The 19,603-nt window shown below is 45.9% G+C and overlaps 1 protein-coding gene across 6 annotated transcripts in view; it reads left to right on the forward strand.

The window, feature by feature from the left end:
* The window catches only part of RFX4 (regulatory factor X4), a 143,459-nt gene extending 125,062 nt beyond the window's left edge, over positions 1-18,397 (forward strand). For 5 of the 6 annotated variants that reach the window (XM_042993088.1, XM_042993089.1, XM_042993090.1 and 2 more), the window contains 3 exons: positions 6,274-6,436; positions 8,274-8,412; positions 16,807-18,397. In XM_042993088.1, coding sequence (XP_042849022.1) covers positions 6,274-6,436; positions 8,274-8,412; positions 16,807-17,079 — 575 coding nt within the window. In that variant the 3' untranslated portion in view covers positions 17,080-18,397. Of the gene's footprint in view, positions 1-6,273; positions 6,437-8,273; positions 8,413-11,677; positions 11,931-16,806 lie in introns of those variants that run through there. The other variant, XM_042993091.1, reaches the window with a different exon arrangement.
* Positions 18,398-19,603: the final 1,206 nt, after the last annotated feature.

A 19,603-nucleotide genomic window follows, 5' to 3' on the forward strand; every position in this document is an offset into this window, starting at 1 on the left:
AGCAAAGTTCAGAAACTTTAATTTCCATTCAGGTAAAGTGCCTCTTTTCCTCTTTAGGAGCGTGGCAGGTGGTGCCAAACTGACGGGCCCACTTACCATGACATTGGGCTGCAATTCTTTACTGTCATTTAATGCAAACTGTAAAGCTCCCGCTCTGTCCTGGTGAGGCCTCGGAAGGGCTCTAAGACCTGGTTTATGATGTCATTTGAAGTATTCCCTCCTTTAGCAATGACAATAAAAGTTAACTATTAAACTCATGTTTTCACCTTCCCACCATGGGTTCCCTGCAACACAAAACCAGCAAATTAAATCATTGAGATGCTAGGATGCCTAAAGAAATAAAGGCAAATTCCTTATAAATGGCCCTAACTGTAGAACATCTGGCCTGCCCAGCTGCATTTTCTCTACATCACTTGAGGATGTAACAAAGATAACTGGCCCCTGCTCTTTCCAAATAACAAAAGCTCAGTTATTCTGAGGGCAGCTAAAATGAGTGGGACAGGGTGGACACAGCAGCCCTGCCCCAGAGCCCACGATGACTCATTTACAGAACCTCCTCCTCCATCCCTGCTGCTTCCTTTTCTGTAAAGGAGTGGAATTAGGAAATATAAGCTGGGATTGAAAATAGATTGCTTAATCTCTTCTTGACCTCGCATCATCAAGGTCACGGCTTGGTGTTGGGGGCCTTTGGATTTGCTCATTCATTCTTTGGTCCGCTCCATGTATTCCGTGTCTAATCTGGGGCATGTCCTGGGGGTACAGAAGTGAAAAGAACAGGCATTGTCACTGCCCCTGAATACTTATATTCTGGTGGGTAGGAGAGTCGATACAGAAGTAAACAACCAGCTAAATAAACCATTTCAGGTGGTCATAAAGAGAATAATAGTGTGCTGCGAAATGGTCAGAGAAGGCCCACCTGAGGAGGTGACATTTATCCAAGACCTGGAGTATGAGAAAGAGTCAGCGCATAAAGTTTGGGGAGAGGAAAAGAACATTTCAGGTAGTGGGGAACAGCACGTGCACATGCCTAAGGCGGAGAAGAGCCTGGCGTAGTGAGGACTGACTAACGGACACACATAAGGGGAGAGTGGCAGTGGGGGCAGTTGCAGAGGTAGGTGGCAGCCAGATCTTGAATCCCCGTCTGTCTCTGGGAACGGATCCATTTGCTGCTCCTGGTCATGGAGCTACTGATAAAGTGTAACACAAACAGATGAGGTTTTCAGCTCCAGCAAGTATTGTCCTTAAGCACTACTGCCTTAGGGATGGATGGTAGCCAATGGGATAGCCCACGGTTCAAGTAGACTTTTCTGTGATGATGGCAACTTTGTTTTTTTTTAATCTGAGCTATTCAAAATAGTAGACACTAACCACATGGGGCTACTGAGCCCTTGCAATGTAGCTAGTGCAATGAAGGAACTGAATTTTTAATTGTATTTTGTTTTAATTTTTTTAATGTTTATTTATTTTTGAGAGAGAGAGAGCGAGAGCGAGAGTGAGCAGGGGAGGGGCTGAGAGAGAGGGAGACACAGAATCTGAAGTAGGCTCCAGGCTCTGAGCTGTCAGCACAGAGCCCGATGCAGGGGTTCGAACCCACAAACCACGAGATCATGCTCTGAGACGAAGAGCTTAACCAACTGAACCACCCAGGGGCCCCTTGTTTTAATTAATTTAAATTTAAATAGCCATCTACATCTAGTGGCTACTGTATAGGCAGTTCCAGAATCCAGACATACTTAAAGGAGCGTATTTCTCAGGAAGGTACTACCAAAAGGCTTAGGTTAGATCAAAACCTGAACATCTGTGATGGTTCATAGAATCCTAGTGGAGAAAAGGATCAAGTGGTTTAGTCCAAGATCTGAAGGAAGGGTAGGGCCAGGTAGACTGGAAAGTAGCCTGAATTTTCACAAGTCTGTACTAGAACCTTACAACTTCTGATCTTTAATGGCCCTCAACATGGAGCATGCGTGACCGGAGGCAGTGGGTGGTTTATAGACCCTTGCTGCTCAAAGTGTGGTCCACAGACCAACAGCATTATCATCGTTTAGAAATTTGTTATAAATGCAGAATTGCTGGCTCAGCTCCCAACCTACTGAATCAGAATCTGCATTTTAACAAGATCTCCTATGATTCAAATGCACGTTCAAGTGTGAGAGGCGACTGTTGTTTTTGGAAAGCTCTGGAGTTGGGCACATCTGGGTTCAAATCCCAACTCTGCCACTCGCCTGAGCAAGTCTTAGGCCTCAGTTTTCTCACCTGAAAGAAAGAGGTAATACCTCCCACCTCAAGAGGTTATTGTGAAGATTCAGTGAGTCAGTGTATAAAAAGAAAATAGCATGAGGTCTGGTTTATGCTGGATGGTTTATCATTCATTCTTTCATTTATTCAACAAGTCATTACTGACTGCCTGTTATGTTTCAAGCACCCTTCCTGTCCTGAGTTGAAAACCCCCTCCAAGAAAACAACAACAACAAAAACTCAGGAATGAAAAACATTTTGTTGGGGATGGAAAGGAAAGAAAATGTTCTTCTGCAGTTTTAAGACTAGAACACAGACAACACTTACCTTTATAGGATTCTCAGATCTTTGGGGATCTTTATTGTATTCTTAGAGATCAGGGGGCTTTCTCCACTATTCTCAGACTTTGAAATAAGAGTGGGCATACAGGTCATGGAGAAAAAGAGAAAGGGGAATTAGGCAACTAGGGAAGGTTATTGTTTTACCAATAAATAAAAAGCATTAGCGTTGTCTTAAAAATTAAGCAAAACTGTGAACTGCACACATTTCCTTTTATTAGTTTCCTTAAAAAAGCAGCAGCAGCAGCAGCAGCAATTCTCACTGGAGGTCCCACTGATAGGAAAGGGAATGCAAGGGGTGTTCTTTTCTGGTCCCCAGGCAAAAAGGGTTTCTCACCCAAGCCAGTAGGTGTTAATCTGCTTAAGCCTGCCTGAGTGGGTCTGTTAGATTGCTGGCACACGGCCATTTAGGGGTTTTGTTTCCCAGACCACGGGAGCCCATTTTTCCAAGAGTTCCACTAGCTTTTTGTTTGATAACGTCTATTTCTAGCAGCCTTTAGTCCTCCAACAACAAATTCAATGAAACAAAAATTTACTGAACACCTACTTTTTGGCAGACCCTCTGTTGGGGATACAGAGATGACTAAGGAACAGTTGCTGTGCTCCAGGAGCTCATACAAAAGTAACTTCTACTCCATTCTCTCAGGTGATGGCTATTATCACTCTGTCTTCCTACTGCTTGGGGAAAAAGAGAAAATCATTTGGCTTCCTGAGCTGCCTCCTTTAAATACCCACTGACCTTGCGGTGCTCTCCTGAGGTCCCAGGGGCTTGAAGGGTTAATTACTTGCTTGCTGTGGCTGGTTCATTGTTCTCCATACTTCCCACCTCCCTCCAATTCCATCTCCAATTATCAAGCTTGTTTAATATATTTTAATAATGTTTTTCTTTTCATGGAGACAATACACATTCGTTATAGAAAAATACAGATAAGCAAAGTGAAGAAATGCTTTAAAGCCCTCCTCAACCCCACCACCTAGAGATAACCTGTTTTAATAGAAAGGGTACTTTAAAAAATTATAACAGTAATATAACTTCATATGAAGTGCAAAATATAGAGGAGTGCAGTCATGCATAATCCAATCATCTGGGGCATGATCATTTTGGAATTTTTTCTTTCCAGTCTCCTTGCAGTTACCATAAATGATGCCTCACAGCCTGCTGAAGTCATTATCTTTTTGTATATGATGTACATGTGCAAACCAGGAAAAGGGGTACTTTTAGCCATACTGATGAATAAGAACACCTATGATTTTATGGAGAAACACACTTAGAAGTTTGCTGTAATTAGCTGAATTTCTGTGGCTATTCAAGCCTTTCATCCCTGGTGACAGAATCTGACCCAAGAAACTTGTCTTTCTTCCCTGGCATCTGAAATGGGACATATAGAAATGTTTGCTCTAAGAAAGTCTCATATAAGAATACCTGAATTCACGGTGAGGAGTGCATGAATACCGTTAAGAGCCTCCCACGCCCCAGACTCATCTCACTTAACCCTCAAAACACTTCTGCAAGATACGTATTCTCATGCTTGCTTTGCAGTTGATGAGAGAAAGCCTCCTAAAGTATAAGAGGCTCAGCAGGACTCGGAGCCAGAGTGAAGCAGCAATATGGTAGAGAGAATAAAAGCATGGGGCAGAGCCCCGGAGTTCAGAGCCCCACCGGCCCCACCCACTGGGACCTCGTGCAAGTTAACATTTGAAATTCCTCTGAACTGGACTTGAGTGAGATGCCACTAGCCTGAAGTGTTGACATAAGGAAGGGTCCTGAGAATCAAGATTGGAGCCCACTGTAAGGGTGTTGCTGAGGACACTGTTAAGCAGTTCACAGTTGCCTTTTATGGGGGCATCTGAAAGAAAGTCTTGTTTGATCATAATTCCAAGGACAGTTTACTCCTGAGCAGTTTGTCTACTATCTTATGGCTCCTGACCTGTCAGGTTTCCCTTGTGGCATCGTCTCCTGGAAAGTCTCTGCGCCAAGTCTAAGGCCCGCCTCTGGGAAGAGTATGCATGTTTAGCCTCGCTCCTTGTTGCACTTTTTGCTCCAATTTTAATTTCTTCCTTGACTCCCCCATTCACATTATCTTCTTGAATCTTCTGTATTCTTATGCACTCCCTTAAGTTCTTTCAGATTTAACCTTCAGTTTCCTCACCTGTGAAGTAGGCACGATCTTTATCTCAAGGTTATCGGTAAAGCACTAAGCACAGTGCCTGGGCTTTATTAAATGCTCAATAAGTAGTGTCCCTTTTTCATGTTCTTGGAATGAACCTTTGTCACTTCGTTAAAAAAAAAAGGGCATTACTTGCATTCCAAAGGATTCTCCCAATTTACGAAAGAGTTCAATACAGAGTTCTTTTAATAATAAACAGCTGTGTTCAAAGTAGGATTGCATTTTCACACACCTTTCAGAGCATCGCTCACTGAATGTCTGCCATGTAATTGGCATAGTGCTGGTCCACCAACTCTTTCTTCCACCTGCTCCATGCCGGTGCAGCTACTCACGTGCCATCTGCAAAGTCATTGGGATGGAAGGGACTGCAGTTTTTAACAAGAACCGCTCTTCTATCTTCCCCCAGGAATGCTGAGATAGAAAAGATCTGCTGCAGAAAACACAGAAACGGAGCACCATGTTTTACTTCAGTTAAGAATGGTTTCCCTTAACCAATTCTTCAGTTTTCCTGCGTCTGCAACGGGGTGTTGAATGGTCTTCCCTCCACCTCCTAAAATAGGCTTAATTATTTCCACTATATCAACATTCTCAAAGTTATCAGAAATCAATGAGTATATCACTTAGTGATTTCTTAAATTACCATCTTTATATTCTAACCATCTCATAAAATTCTTAAGCATCTTGAGGGTTTTGCATTTTGTCAGTTTCTCTTCCCAATCCCCAGCATTTTCAAGGTATCCAATTAAAAAGTAAATTAATGGAATTAGCAATATGTATGGAATAGGTCACCGCTCAGGTCACTGTCTAATAATCTTCAAAAAGACCTGGGTAGGCAGAGCCCAGTAATCTACTTAGGGCTGCTTAGAGTGGTTTGTTGGCTCCCCGGCACCTGTTTAGTTGAGCGTTGAGAAGTTACTCGGCTGTGCCTCCCTGAGCTTTTGTCCTCTCTCCTTCCCTCCCTCTTTCTCTTTCTACCTTTCCTTTCCCTTTTCTTCCTTTTAAAGTTTTTATTGAAAAACTTTTGGTCACCAGGCTCTGCACTAGTAAGCACTGGGAATCCAATAGTGGACAAAGCAGACAAGGCACCTACCCTCATAGGGCTTCTAGTCTGGAGGAGGGAGGATGGCATTAAATCAATCACATTCATTAATGGGTGTAAGATTACAAACTGTGGTAGGCACCATGAAGGACTATAGTGCAGTAGGGGATCTGACTTAGTCTGGGATTAAGACACGGGGGGTACTAAGGGAAGAATGAGGTTTCAGACAGCAGTAACAGCATGTGCAAAGGCCCCGGGGTGCTGGGAATCGTGGTTCTCTGGAAAAAAAATGAAAGAAAGATCTTGTGTCTGGATCAGAGAACAAAGACAGAGGTGGGGGATGCTTCTTGTGAGGTCAGCAAGGACTGAGACACACGCTTTGTAAAGATTTTGACATTCAGCTTAAAGAGCGTGGGAGGCCACTAAAGTGTTGTAAGAATGGGGCATGGAAGAACTGTGTTAGTGATTTATGCATCTTAATTTGTCTCTGCAGGAGCAATGCAGTCATACACGTGGTCTCTGACCTATACGGTGACAACGGCAGCAGGGTCCCCAGCTGAAAACTCCCAGCAGCTGCCCTGCATGAGGAGTACTCATGTGCCTTCTTCCTCCGTCACACACCGGATACCAGTTTATCCGCACAGAGAGGAGCACGGGTAGGTGACCTTCCTGGAATGCATGCCACCATACTTTTACATTTGGTTTTAAACAGCAGGGTTCACTTGCAGCTGTTTTCTCAAAGGGCAGGAAGAATGGTGCCCGTCGCAAAGATGGCAGTGCGCTCGGCACTGTAGGGTACTGCAGAGAACCGTCTCTTGCGGTCCCCACAAGGCCAGAGAGGTGGGCATTAGGGAGCCCATTTTACAGATGAGGAAACTGAGACTTGTTCAAGTTCTGTTGCATAGGGTCACACAGCTGGTAAATGCAGGGCCCAGGCTGAGCATCTGTCTGACTCGAGAGCCTGTGTTCTTCCTTCTTTTCTGCTTTAGAGCCTCAGCAGAGAACTCCCTTCCAGCAGTTCCCCCGGGTGGGAAAGTTTCATGGCGGGGTCCAGGTCTCCTAGGACTGGATTAGAGGAGGACTTCCCCACCCGAGGGCTGAAGGTCCCTGGAGGTGGTGGTGTTGCTGTGAAGAATAAACTGCAAATCCATTTAAAAGTGTTACATGGGGGCGCCTGGGTGGCTCAGTCGGTTGCGCGTCCGACTTCGGCTCAGGTCATGATCTCGCGCTCTATGAGTTCGAGCCCCGCGTCGGGCTCTGGGCTGACAGCTCAGAGCCTGGAGCCTGTTTCGGATTCTGTGTCTTTCTCTCTTTCTGACCCTCCCCATTCATGCTCTGTCTCTCTCTGTCTCAAAAATAAATAAGCGTTAAAAAAAAAAAATTAAAATTGTTACCTGAATCATAGTAGCTTCTTGCCATCATGCATTGTCTTCATTAAAAGACACTAATCTCAAAATGTCTAACGTGCAGCAATCTGAAAACCACTTATGACGTTAAAAAAAGGGCCCTTATGCTGAAGAAGGTAAGACTCTGCCATGTGGGTGCTGACCAGCAGACCACAGGAAGAGGCCCTCTCAGGTTTCCTCCACACAGTGGCCCAGCATCACGCAGCCAGGTGACAACCCCGAGGCTGGACACGGGCCTGGCTGTTGGCCTGGGTTCAGGTGCCCTTGACCAGTGAATAGGGCAGCTGTTATTTTCTCAGAGTTTACTTCTCTTAGAGTATCTTCCCACACATTTAGAATAGACTTTGAAAACTGTTTCAGGAAGCTTTCTGATTCTAGAGCAATGGCAGAATAGACACCCACGCCGTCTTATGTCAGCATTTTTGCTGTAAAGATGTTATTGAGAACAGTGATAAGAATATCCCATGTTTTACAGGAATTTCTGTTGTATAGATTGTCTTCACGTACGTGAACCCCCAGAATAACGAGGGGCAGCGTTTTTACAAATGTGAGAAGGCTGTGGGTAGCCCATGTTCCTACAGCTGGAAAGTGATGGAGCCAGGCTCAGCACGGGAGTCTTTGAGAGCTGGCTGACCGTGCCGCGGTGTTTCCCCGCTGGAGAGAGCTCCTCATAACACACGACATCCTTCCCCCTCACAGGCAAGCAAAGGCCTGAACAATACAAAACATAAATCCCAAAGTAATGTCTTCTTTCTTATCTGTTTGACTTCGGGCTTTGCCACAGAGCAGGAGTAGAGGTTTCCATCGCTAATTGTGTTTTGCTCAGAGCTGGCTTTTCATTCCCTAAGTGCTCTCTGGGTGGTAAGGGAGGTGTGCTGGGAGGGAGAGAAGGAAAATCAACTTGGGAGTTTAAACTCACCACAGCAGGGTTGGAGATGGTAAGAACCAAAAAGGAGGAGTAAAATGGAAAATGAGAAAGAAGAACTAAAAGAGAAAGAAAAGATGAGGTTGATTTTTAAAGGTGTCAAAGTGACTTGCTGTCCCTTCCGTGACTCACAATATTCAATGTGCTTTCACTGCGGTTTAGGTACACGGGGAGCTATAACTATGGGAGCTATGGCAACCAGCATCCTCCCCCAATGCAGAGCCAGTACCCGGCCCTCCCCCACGACACAGCCATCTCTGGACCGCTGCACTACTCCCCTTACCACAGGAGCTCTGCACAGGTGAGTGGGCGGCCTGCTTCTTTGTCCAGGCCTTGGTATGCTCGGTGGCCGGTCTAGTCAACTTAACATAGTTAATTAGTACCTTCTGGATACTGTGTGCAGCCTGGGTGTCACCAAGGAGAGGATGGTCTTCTCCTAAGGGGCACCCCCATCCTTCAGCAACTGCCCACAGTGGGTGCTCAGCCAGCAGTCATCTCCACTCTCTCTCACGCACGTGGGTGCACACCAGTGGCCTTTGGTTCCACCCTCACTTTGGCCTCTCTAATCCCAGAATCCGGTCAGCCGCGATGTCTGCTGCCCTTTCTCAGGCAGCCCCCCTCACATGGGATCTTTTGTCTCCCATCCTCCCGGTGCTGGCCCTCATCGAGTCCTGTCAGGACTATTACCTCAGTGTCATTGTAACTAGTCCCCGGGTCTCACGTCTGTTCCTTTCCAGTCTAGTCCACACGTACAACCTCACCAGAAGAATCCTCCTAAAATGGGCCCTTTATCAGATTGTTCTCAGGCCACACATTTCCTTTGGCTCTTCCCTTGTCTAACAAATCGTATCAACTCCCTGCAGCCTGTGGTGAATGGAAATTGTGGTTGTACCTATAATGTCAGCGTTGGGTCCTCTACTTGTCTCGGGCACTTCCTGTTGCTCTGGCCTCAAAGGCAGCCGGTCACCAGTTCTATTCAATTCTACATCCCCAAGGTCTCTGAATGCCCCACTGTCCTTGCCTTAGCTCAGGTCTAACCTAGACTGTGGCAAAATTCTTCCCATCGGTTTCTGTATCACTAAACTTGCACCATTTCTGGTCCATCCTCTATGCTGTAGCTGGAGGAGTCTTTTGGAAAAAAAACTTGACTGGCCATTAACACTCTCCTTCTTTTCATGTCATCGCATTCAGAGTCAAGTTCAATTCCTTGGCATGCCTCCTATGACTTGTAACCATCTGGCTTCTGCCTGCCTCTGTGGCCTGCCAACCACCCCACCACCATTTGCTCCAGCCTTGCCAACCCATGTGCAATTCGCAGATATTGTTCTCTCAGGCTGGGACTTTCTTCTCCAACCTTCTGCTTGTTGTTCAGGACACCAACCCTTCCTTCTTCCAGGACCTCATGACATACCACTGCTCTAGACTCGCACAGCGCCTCTGTTGGTCACCCTCCTCACACCCCAGGCTCTGTGCTGAGCACTCTACACATCGTCACGGTAATCCTTGCAGAAAGGAAGTGAGTGTCACCTGCCTGAGTATTTGAACCCAGGCAGTGTGACCCCTGTGCGTCCCAGCTCTTGCACATGGCTCTCTGCCTCGTCTCCTGTGTCGGCATTCACTAAGGGTGTCTTGAGCAGATGAGGAGACAGGAAGTGAGGCAACACAAACAAAGGAGTGCAGAGGACATTCACTCCATCCCGCTGGTGGGGTGGGAGCCCGGGAGGTAAGCCGAGAGCTCTGCTTGAGGAGGGCACTCAGGATAAACTGGAAAGGTGCCCAATGGAGGCAGGGAGCTCTGCTGCAAAGTACTTGCAGACGTCTAGGATAGAGATAGCAGGACTTGAGAGAGGGTGGAGGCCACGATTGCATCAGCTGTCAGCACACGGATGGGCCTCTCAGGGAAGGCACTGAGGAGAGCGTATCCACAATACATGGCACTCGGGGCAAACAAGCGTCTGTTTTGATTTCCATCTGCAGTACCAAGGGGAGCCCCGGTATAATCCCCAAACAAGCCGAGAAGTTGATTCCACTAAACCATCACCTGGGGCATTCATTACAGGTCTCCAACTGCGTCACACAGAGAAGCCAGATCCTTAGGTACTGCTTCCCTCGGGAGCAGAGTCTGTGCTCCTCACTGTGATCTGCAAAATGACTCAGAGCTGCTGCCAGAGCCTGGGTCACACCTAACAGCAGTGTAAGCAGATCATGCATGCATTCATACGTTCACTCATTCATTCATTTACTCTTGAATGATGCTTGGGTGCTGACTGCGTGGCAAGCACACTCTAGCCTCTGATAATAGTGGAGAAGGGGACAGAGGTGGGCCTGCTCTTGGAGAACTTACGTTCCAGTAGGAGACAGTCATCTAAGCAGCAGTGGCGAGATCAAGCTGAAGTTCCAAGCCACAGGCATTGTGTTCCCTCTTTCTTCCCTCCCTTGTCCATCCTCATGAAATTTCTGGGGTGATATTTTTATTTTTATTTGTTTTAATGTTTATCTATTTCGAAAGGGAGAGTATGTGAGCAGGGGAGGGACAGAGAAAGGGAGGAAGAGAGAGAGAGAGAGAGACAGAGAGACAGAGAGAGAGAGAGAGAATGAATCCCAAGCAGGCTCTGTGCTGTCAGTGCAGAGCCCAATGTGGGGCTCAATCTCATGAATCACGAGATCATGACCTGGGCCAAAATCAAGAGTCAGACGTTTAACTGACTGAGCTACCCAGGTGTCCCTGAGGTGCTATTTTTAAAGACATGGTCTCCTAAAGGCCCATGTGGTCCCTGGTGATCAAAGACAGGTCTTGCAGCCTCCGCTCTGGAAGCCACAACAGTCCCCGAATGGAGCACTATCATTTGATAGCAATTCTTAATCGAAGGGCCAAGGACTAATTGAAAGTCCATGGAGGAAGAGGTGACAGTCAGCCTTTTCAGCGCCCCCCCCCCCCCCCACACACACAGTGGCCTTTCAACAAGGTCTTTTGACAACTGCTGACCCCACCATGCATTCACACTCTATGCTTAAAGGGTTATGCCTTGGCCTCCATTTATACAGCAGGGTGAGAAGTTATTTACATCACCTCTCTACCCAGGTTGATGGGGGTGGGGGATAGTGCTCCTGGAGAAGGTAGGGTGTCTAAAGACAAAGAATCCTTTGCTTTGTTTTTCACTAACATTTAGGCATCAAGCTCTGTTTTAGGCACTTTCAAATACACGGACTCAATTCTCATAGCAACCTCAGGAAAAAGGCATTTTTCCTCCAGTTTTTAAAAAGGAGGAAACAGTTTCATAATGTAATTTGCCCCAGCCTATGTATCCAGTAAGTAGCAAAGCAGACTCCCATGCAAATTCTCCAGCTTTGAACCCCAAGCCCAGGGCAATGAACACTGCACCCAGTATGGTTTGGGGGGTAGGACGCAAATTCAAGAAGTTACTCTAACTGTTCTCAGTCAGTTTCAAGTTACCCAAAAGAAGAATCACATACCCTAGACTCACTTTCTCTCCTCTTGTGGTACTTTGGTTTAATGTTGAACAGAGAGGGGAAAAATCCACTGCAGGGCTAATTCGTTTTTTTAGCTTTCCAGAGCAGAGTTCAAGCTGTTCCAGTCCTGAGTAGTGAATATCACACTTCATTGTGTCAGACTCACTGGGGAAAAAGATGAGTCTGAATTGAAGGAAAACCACAGTTCTAGAATATTGGTTAAGGAATCCCAAGCGGTCATCAGCACAAGAGTAACTGAAGCTAACTTCTGCGAATAAATACCTGTCTTAAAAGACGGATACAACACATCTGTGAAGGGCAGTGATTCCATGCGCCCCAGCATTTATAAGCTCAAAATAATCTGAAGTCCTTTGGTTGTTGAAACAGAGTATGTGTGTGCTCTTATTTATACTATTGATTTGCACAACACATGCTTTCCTCTTGGGTAACAACAAAGGTAAACCTCCAGTCCTGCTTGAATTCTAGTAATTTCTGCATTAGTGAGTCCAGGTGAAGGAGGTGTAAGGCTTGAATTACTTCAGAAAAACACCCTTCTTGCAACGCCGCTACACTTGCTCACATCAAACTAAGTGAACAAGGAAGGGATGGTCTCAGCTGCCCCTTCCCAGGTGCCCCTTCTTATGCTCGACCAAAAAGAGAAAACAAGCCAGACCAAATACGCGGCTACAAAAGATTTCTGAGCCTCATTCAACATGCGTTTGTGCAACTTCTACCCTGTCAGCAGCCGTGAATGTGAATTGGGTCCCTGAGCTCAAAAGCCATTTCATCGACGATGGCTAGAAACCCATGTACAGTAGACTAGAAAGCTTTTCTTTGTTCCTCATCTGTATGGCCAAGGCCCGACCTTGCCAGCCAGTCATGTAACTCTCACCGAATCTCTGGTGGCCCAGCACAGCCCAGGGCCAGTTTGCTTAGGGTGTTCCACTTTGGGATAGCATCTTGAGCCAAAGGGGACAAAAATCAATCAACCGTAGTGGTGTAAGATCTGTGACTACAGAGCCAAGCTTCCTGGGTTCAAATCCCCGCTTTGCCTCTAATTAGCTCTGTGCTTCAATTTCCTTATCTAAAAAATGGGGAGAATTATAGTACATATTTCTTAGGGTTGTGAGGGTTAAGTAAGTTGATAAAGGTTAGAAGAGGGCCTGGCTCATAGTCAACACTATTTGTGTTTATTATTATTATTATTATCTTTCATAACACCACAGTTGTTATGTTTTGCATGGTATCTATGTCTCTTGCTATACTAGCTAGTAGGTACTCAGTTAAATACTTGTTAATGAAATGAATGAATGAATGGATCCTTGCTCTGGTACTAAGCTGCTGTGTGCCCTCAAGCAGATCATTTCCCCCTCTCTTGACTTCAGTTTCCTCATCTGTGAAATGAGAGGTAGGACGAGATGGTCGGTCTCTAAGGCTCTTCCTATTATTAATGGACCATGATCCTATGAAGCAAAGAAGAAGAATATTAGTAATAGCTAACACATTTTGAAAACTTACTGTATGTGGGAATTCTAAGAGTTTCATGTGCATTAACTCAGTCCAACCCCTAAAAGCTCAATGGATGTGAACTGTCCGGCGAATATTTGGGGGGAGCTATATCCTCTTACAGAAGAGGCTAAGAGGAAGCCTGCCTGGGGGCAGGCCCACTGGCAGAACTTTGGTGCGGTGTGAGAGCCGCCTTTCATAGGAAAACAGTTTGCGCTCCTGACTGGGCCACCTTTCACCCCTTGCTCAAGTAGCAGTCCGTTTGGTGAGGGTCAGGGACAAAGGGCTTATTCTTCCCCTCTCCAAGTGCAGGAGAGTCAGCCTTGGTGTGGGGAGTCGTTTCTCAAAATAGAACTTCCTCATGATTCTAGAGAGGCCCAGAGTCCATCACAGCTGAGATGGCCGTCTGACAGAACCTTTGACTACTCATGCGCACGCGCACACACACAGACACACACACACACGTGTGCCCACAAGTACCCCCTCACACACCTCTTTGAAGGGTGGGAACTGGGGACTTATCTCCAGTTTAACATCAGTAGCAACAGCATGTGATTTAACCCAGAAAATGGTAACTTCCTGTTATGGGCCCTCAACAAAAAGCGCCTTTATTCTGCGCAGAGCTCCCTGGACCCCAGAGTTTGTGCCCAGCATGCTTAAGCACCCTGCATGAAACCGGATGTAAAGTGTGAAAGGTGAGGCTGGTGCCACAGGCCAGCCTCAGCTGCTCCCACCATGCTAAATAGAAGCTTCATTGGTGGCGTTAATCACTAGGCTGAGGCAGCGGGCACTTCAGCCTCACGTCTTTCAATGGTCTCTTCACCACAGGGAAAACGAGTCACTGACTCATTTGCAATTAGCTGACCTAACGGGACAGATTTTTCCATGCTGGATTCTGTGGTAACAGGATTTTATTGTCCCATTAGGGATATTTTGAGCCAGTCTCATTTCCAGGCAATTACTCTTTTGAGTCTGTGACACAACCCCTGGGCACAGCTGCATCTAGGGTCCTCGATTAGGCACAAAAGCCACACTCTCTGGGGTTCTATGAGAAAGAGGCTCCAAGTCCCTACTGTGACATTTTTACCTACACTGGCCAAGGCAAGTGAGGCTCTGTCCACACCAGCGAGATGAGGCCTGGTCAGGGCCTGTAAGACCCTGTGCTGTGTAGGGGAGGAGGGAGCTTAAAGAAAGAGAAACAAAGACATTAAAGTATAATAGGGTGTCTTCCTCTCTTGTGTGATTCCGCCGTGGCAGGTTATGCCCAGTTTGCACCAGAGCGATGTGGGGGAAAATGCTACCCCAGCACTGGGTTTTATGCCAGCCTTTGTGCTAGCCTGCAGTGACTGTGGGCAGGGAGGATGCTTCACCTCACGAGTCCTGGTTTTCTCATGTAGATTCACAAGGTTGAATTATATGATCGCTAAGCTTCTGTCTAGGGGTGACACCCTGGTGTTCAGTCACCAGAGAGTGACTGGCATGCCAGGCATCATTCCAGATATCGGGGAATATGGTAGTGAACATGACACAGCCATGCCAGGAGCTTATGAATAGAAGCCAGTGGAAACTGACAGCTAACAAGCAGGATGGTGAGCTCCTGACCGGAGAGGCAGAGGGTGGAGCATTTAGCTTTTTGAGATAGGATGTCCAGAAAAGTCTCTGAGGAGGTGACATTTGAGCGGAGACCTGAAGAAGGATGAAAAGGCAGGCGTGCAAGGAGCGTGGGGGGGTAGGGGTGGGAAACAAGTGTTCTAGGCAGAGGGAACAGGTAGGACAAAGTCTCTGAGAGGGGCACCATCTTGGCCTGCCATAGGATGGGAGAGGAGGTCTCTGTGCCAGGGAGAGCACTATGAGGTGAGGGGACGTGTGCAGGGAGCTTACTTGAGAGTATATCAGGAGGGGGAGCAATCTTTTGGAAAAACATTAGAGACTGTCTTATAATAACATTTCTCAATGTTAGCTGTTTGATACCTGGGATCTTGTTTTCTTGGACAGGGCCAGATCCTACGATGGTCTCAGGCCTGAGGGTTCACCATGGCTGCCATACGAACAGCATTCTGTAGATTCCCATAATGGGCACATGGATGCACTTAAGCATCTTTGATCGGATTTGGGGATATGAAAGCCTTGGTATGCTGTCCACAGTCTCCTTGGCAACCACCCTGGGTACCTTCTCCCTTGAGTTCCCAGACACCACCTGCATGCTTCCCTCCCTCCTTCCTACCTGTTCGTTTCACTGTGAAGTGGCTGCCGTTTCTGTGTAAGGCATGCCGTCCCGTGTAAGAGAGTCCTGGCTACTAGAAGTTGGAGCCCTCTTTCTTGACCTATGAATACCTGTTTCTCTTTGCCTGCTTTGGGCCTAACAGCCTTCCCCTGCTTCCTTCGGGCGCCTAGTCAAAGGCAGAATGGTTCCCTTTGGCCCCCTCGACTATGGGGAACAGCCATTGTTGTCATCACCCCTTCTCTCAGCTGTCTAGGCTTCAGCCTGTCTGTCTCCCTCACAGGAGGCAGCCTCCCACCTAATCCCTCGGGGCTCCACTCTCCAACTGTCAGGGAAGACAGATGGGGAGCAGAAGAATTCATACATTCACACACACTCTCTCCCCTACTCGCTGCCCTTGCCATCCTTGTTGACTGGCTCCTGTCCTGGTTGGGGTGGCCCTAACGTAGCCCAGCGAGGAAATCTTTGTGTCGACTGGCCTGGCCGGCAAACCGGGAGCTCTCAAAGGGAGCCCGGAGCTCCTCCCCTTCCTCCCCTGTGATTGCACTAAAAGGGGCTTATTTGCATAGCTGTCTTGGAAACAGAGAAGAATGTAGAAGAAGCAGCACTTCAGAGGCACTTCTCTTATTCCTAATTCTTTCTAGAACTGCTTCCCCTCCTCTGTCCTATACAAAAGCACCCCTCCCATCCCTTCTCCGTTGGCTTATCTGGACTCCTTCCTCCACATTCACACCAAGCCCAACAATTTATCATTTCCTACTTGTGCATCTTTCAGAACTTCAGTGAATGTGAACCCAAAAGAGAGATGTTCTCTAAATGATAGGCACTAATAATAACCTTTGAAGCTGTTGGCTTGCTTCCTCTTCAAATGCCTGCTTTTAGGCTGCAGTTCATAATTGAATTCAACTGTAAAATGCTATTTTTAATAATGTCACTGTGGTTTACTTGGTAGTGTTGTTCTCTTGGGTTGATGGGAGTGGGACCTAGCACATCTCCATAACTAATGGTAAAATTCACAACCATACATCCATATATCCATATCTATTTGGACATGCTGTTACTTGTTTCTCTCTCTCTCTCTCTCTCTCTCTCTCTCTCTCTCTCCCTCTCCCTCTCCCTCTCCCTCTCCCTCCCTCTCTCCCCCTCTCCCTCTCTCCCCTTCCTCCCTCCCTCTCCCCCCCCCCCCATATTCCCAGTGGGGCTGTTCCTTCTTTTGGATTTGACTTCCCCAAATATTCCACATTAAGAGCACGAAATCAATATTACTACTTGAGGGAACACCAGCCCTACTCTCGATTTGAAGTCCTTTGCCTTTTTCCTGTTGGTTAACTTCCTAGACCAAGGTTCCATCTTTCAGGAGTTCACTGATTACTTCCTATCAACTTCCATTAATAGCATCTTAAGAAATTTAACTTAACTTGTAAATATGACCCATATTGTGTATATGCAACTTCCAAGCTAATTTTAACTTTGTGGAATTTCTTTCCCCTCAACAAGTACCCTTTCAATAGCCCCACTTCCCGGATGGAACCCTGTTTGATGAGCAGTACTCCCAGACTGCATCCTACCCCAGTCACCCCCCGATGGCCAGAGGTGCCCACAGCCAACACGTGCTACACAAGCCCGTCTGTGCATTCCACAAGGTACGGAAACTCTAGTGACATGTATACACCCCTGACCACGCGCAGGAATTCTGAGTACGAGCACATGCAACACTTTCCTGGCTTTGCTTACATCAACGGAGAGGCCTCCACAGGATGGGCTAAATGACTGCTATCACAGGAATCCATATTTAATATTAATAATAATTATTAATAATAAACCCAACAACCCACCCCCAGAAGACTTTATCTCTACACATCGTAACTCGTGGACTATTCCTAAGTGTCCATTTTCCTAATGAATGTGAGTCTGGGATTCAGTGTGGGATGAATCAACTTTAGTTCAGAAACAGGACTCACTAAAAGTCAGTGAGATTGGGTTCCTGTAGCCAAGCCAGACTTGACTGTTTCTATAGAGCACTATTTTGGGCAGGCCAATCTGTGCCTTTTCCCTCTGTTCCACGACTTTGCTTTGTGTTGGCAAACACTCCCTGTAAGCTACTTATTTTCCTGTTGACAAAAGCTCATTAGTCTTGATGGATACTAGAGACAGAGTCTGGTTTGTGTTCTTGGATGGGCACATAATTTACCAAGAGCATTCACCTTGCCATCTGTCATCTTACTATACAACGAACAGCCCTCAGGTATGTTCTACGCATCCCTTCTTCCTGGTGGTGCCGTCACTGCTTCCTGGAACACCGGGGCTAAATGCTGGTGTCTGGAAGACTCTAGATCCCCTGTTATTACACTCATGTTACTCACAGTACCTGCATTGTCTTGGAATGTAAGCACTGTCTAGAGGGAAGGAAGAGGCCTGTTCTGTATGCCTTAAGTTGATTGAGGTTTGTAGGGGACCGGTTCTTCTACATACAAGTATTTGTCCTAAGTTTGCACAATGGCTAGTGTCAGCAAAAGGCAGGAGAGGGGCTTTTAAAATTCTGTGAGAATGTGGATGTATGGTATTGAGTATCACACTCAGCTCTGCTGTATTAACTCTGTGAAACCAGATGGACCAAACATTAACTTACCAAGCACCAAGCGTGAAAATGACTTTCGTGGTTCCTTCATAAGACCGTAATAATTTCCGACACTTTGATAGAAAAAAATTTTTTTCAAAGCTGTGCCTTTGAGCCTATACTATACTGTGTATGTGTGGAAATAAAAATGTATTGTACTTTCGGAAACTTTTTTTGTAGGCATTTTTCTGTCAGATTGGTAGCAATTTGTGAGGTTTGTTAGAGATTAACATAGGTTTTCTTTCTGTATTATAAAATGCACCAAGCAATTATGGTGGACCTATTACCCTATGGGTAAGAAATAAATGGAGATATGACATCGGATGTTTCAGCAGTTGTTCTGTAAATAAAATCTTTGATCACACCACTCAGTGTGATAATCATGTCTACAGCTAAAATGGAAATAGTTTTTTCTGTACAGTTGTGCAAGATATGAATGGTTTCACACTCAAATAAAAAGTATTGAAATGACCTGCTTTCTTCATTTTCATTCTGCATTTGACATGACTTCTGTGTGTGTGTGTGTGTGTGTGTGTGTGTGTGTGTGTGTGTGTGAGAGAGAGAGAGAGAGAGAGAGACAGAGAGAGAGAGACAGAGATAAATAGCATTCTGAATACTCAGGGTGTAAATAGGCAAAACAAAACTAAGTGGTCTTATCTGGTTGTTCTTATCCACTTCTCCCATCGTCTTGTCATAAAGCAATCATTAAAATTTGGATAGGCCACACATCCAGTCCTTGAATGATTTAGTATCTACAGCCTAGTTGAGGTCTGTAAGGGACCAGTTCTACATACAAGGATTTGTCCTAAGTTTGCACAATGGCTAGCGTCAGCAAAGGACAGGAACCTTTCAGCTCTTACAGGGAATATTATTCTTCAATACCAGCATCATTAAGAGGTCCCCTGGTCCTTAGTTCATTATGTTTTAATGATCTGTGGGTGTAAAGATACTTCAAGTGCAGTGCTTTAAATACTAATAAACTTCTGGAACAGAACAGTAACATTACTGAATATTAAGTATCAAAAAGTCCTTCTCCAGCACTGCATCTTGATTCTAGGATTGAGGAGCGAGGATATAGAGGCAAGATGACTGTTTTGTCCAAACGTTAAAGAGTAGGATCTATGAGAAATTCAGAGCCACAGATTTCCAGAAATGGCAGCAGTGACTATTTTAACTAAAAGGCAAGAGAATTTGACAACTCGATTTGCATGTTGAAAGATTTATTTTTAAAGCCAAGCTCTTACTTGCTATTACATAACATATTTATACCTAAGAATGATGTTAGGATTAAAATGATGTATTTTACACAGCATCCCCTTAAAAATATTTCACTATGTTGGGGCACCTGAGCGGCTCAGTTGGTTAGGCATGCAACTTCGGCTCAGGTCATGATCTCGCGGTCCATGGGTTCAAGCCCCACATCGGGCTCTGTGCTGATAGCTCAGACCTGGAGCCTGCTGCAGATTCTGTATCCCTCTCTCTCTAACCCTCCCCTCTCGGGCACACTCTCTCTCACTCAAAAATAAAATAAAACATTAAAAAAATTTTTAAAAATTTCACTGTGTTGTTCAACAAAAAGAAAGTAGATGTTGGATTTCACTCCCGGAAGATAAATTAGTTTGATCTCTTGGCCACAGTGCATTAGTTGGCCCTGAATGAGGAAAGTGGGAGGGGGGG

Source organism: Panthera tigris, chromosome B4, assembly GCF_018350195.1.
Source record: "Panthera tigris isolate Pti1 chromosome B4, P.tigris_Pti1_mat1.1, whole genome shotgun sequence".
In the NCBI taxonomy this organism is placed as follows: Eukaryota; Metazoa; Chordata; class Mammalia; order Carnivora; family Felidae; genus Panthera; species Panthera tigris.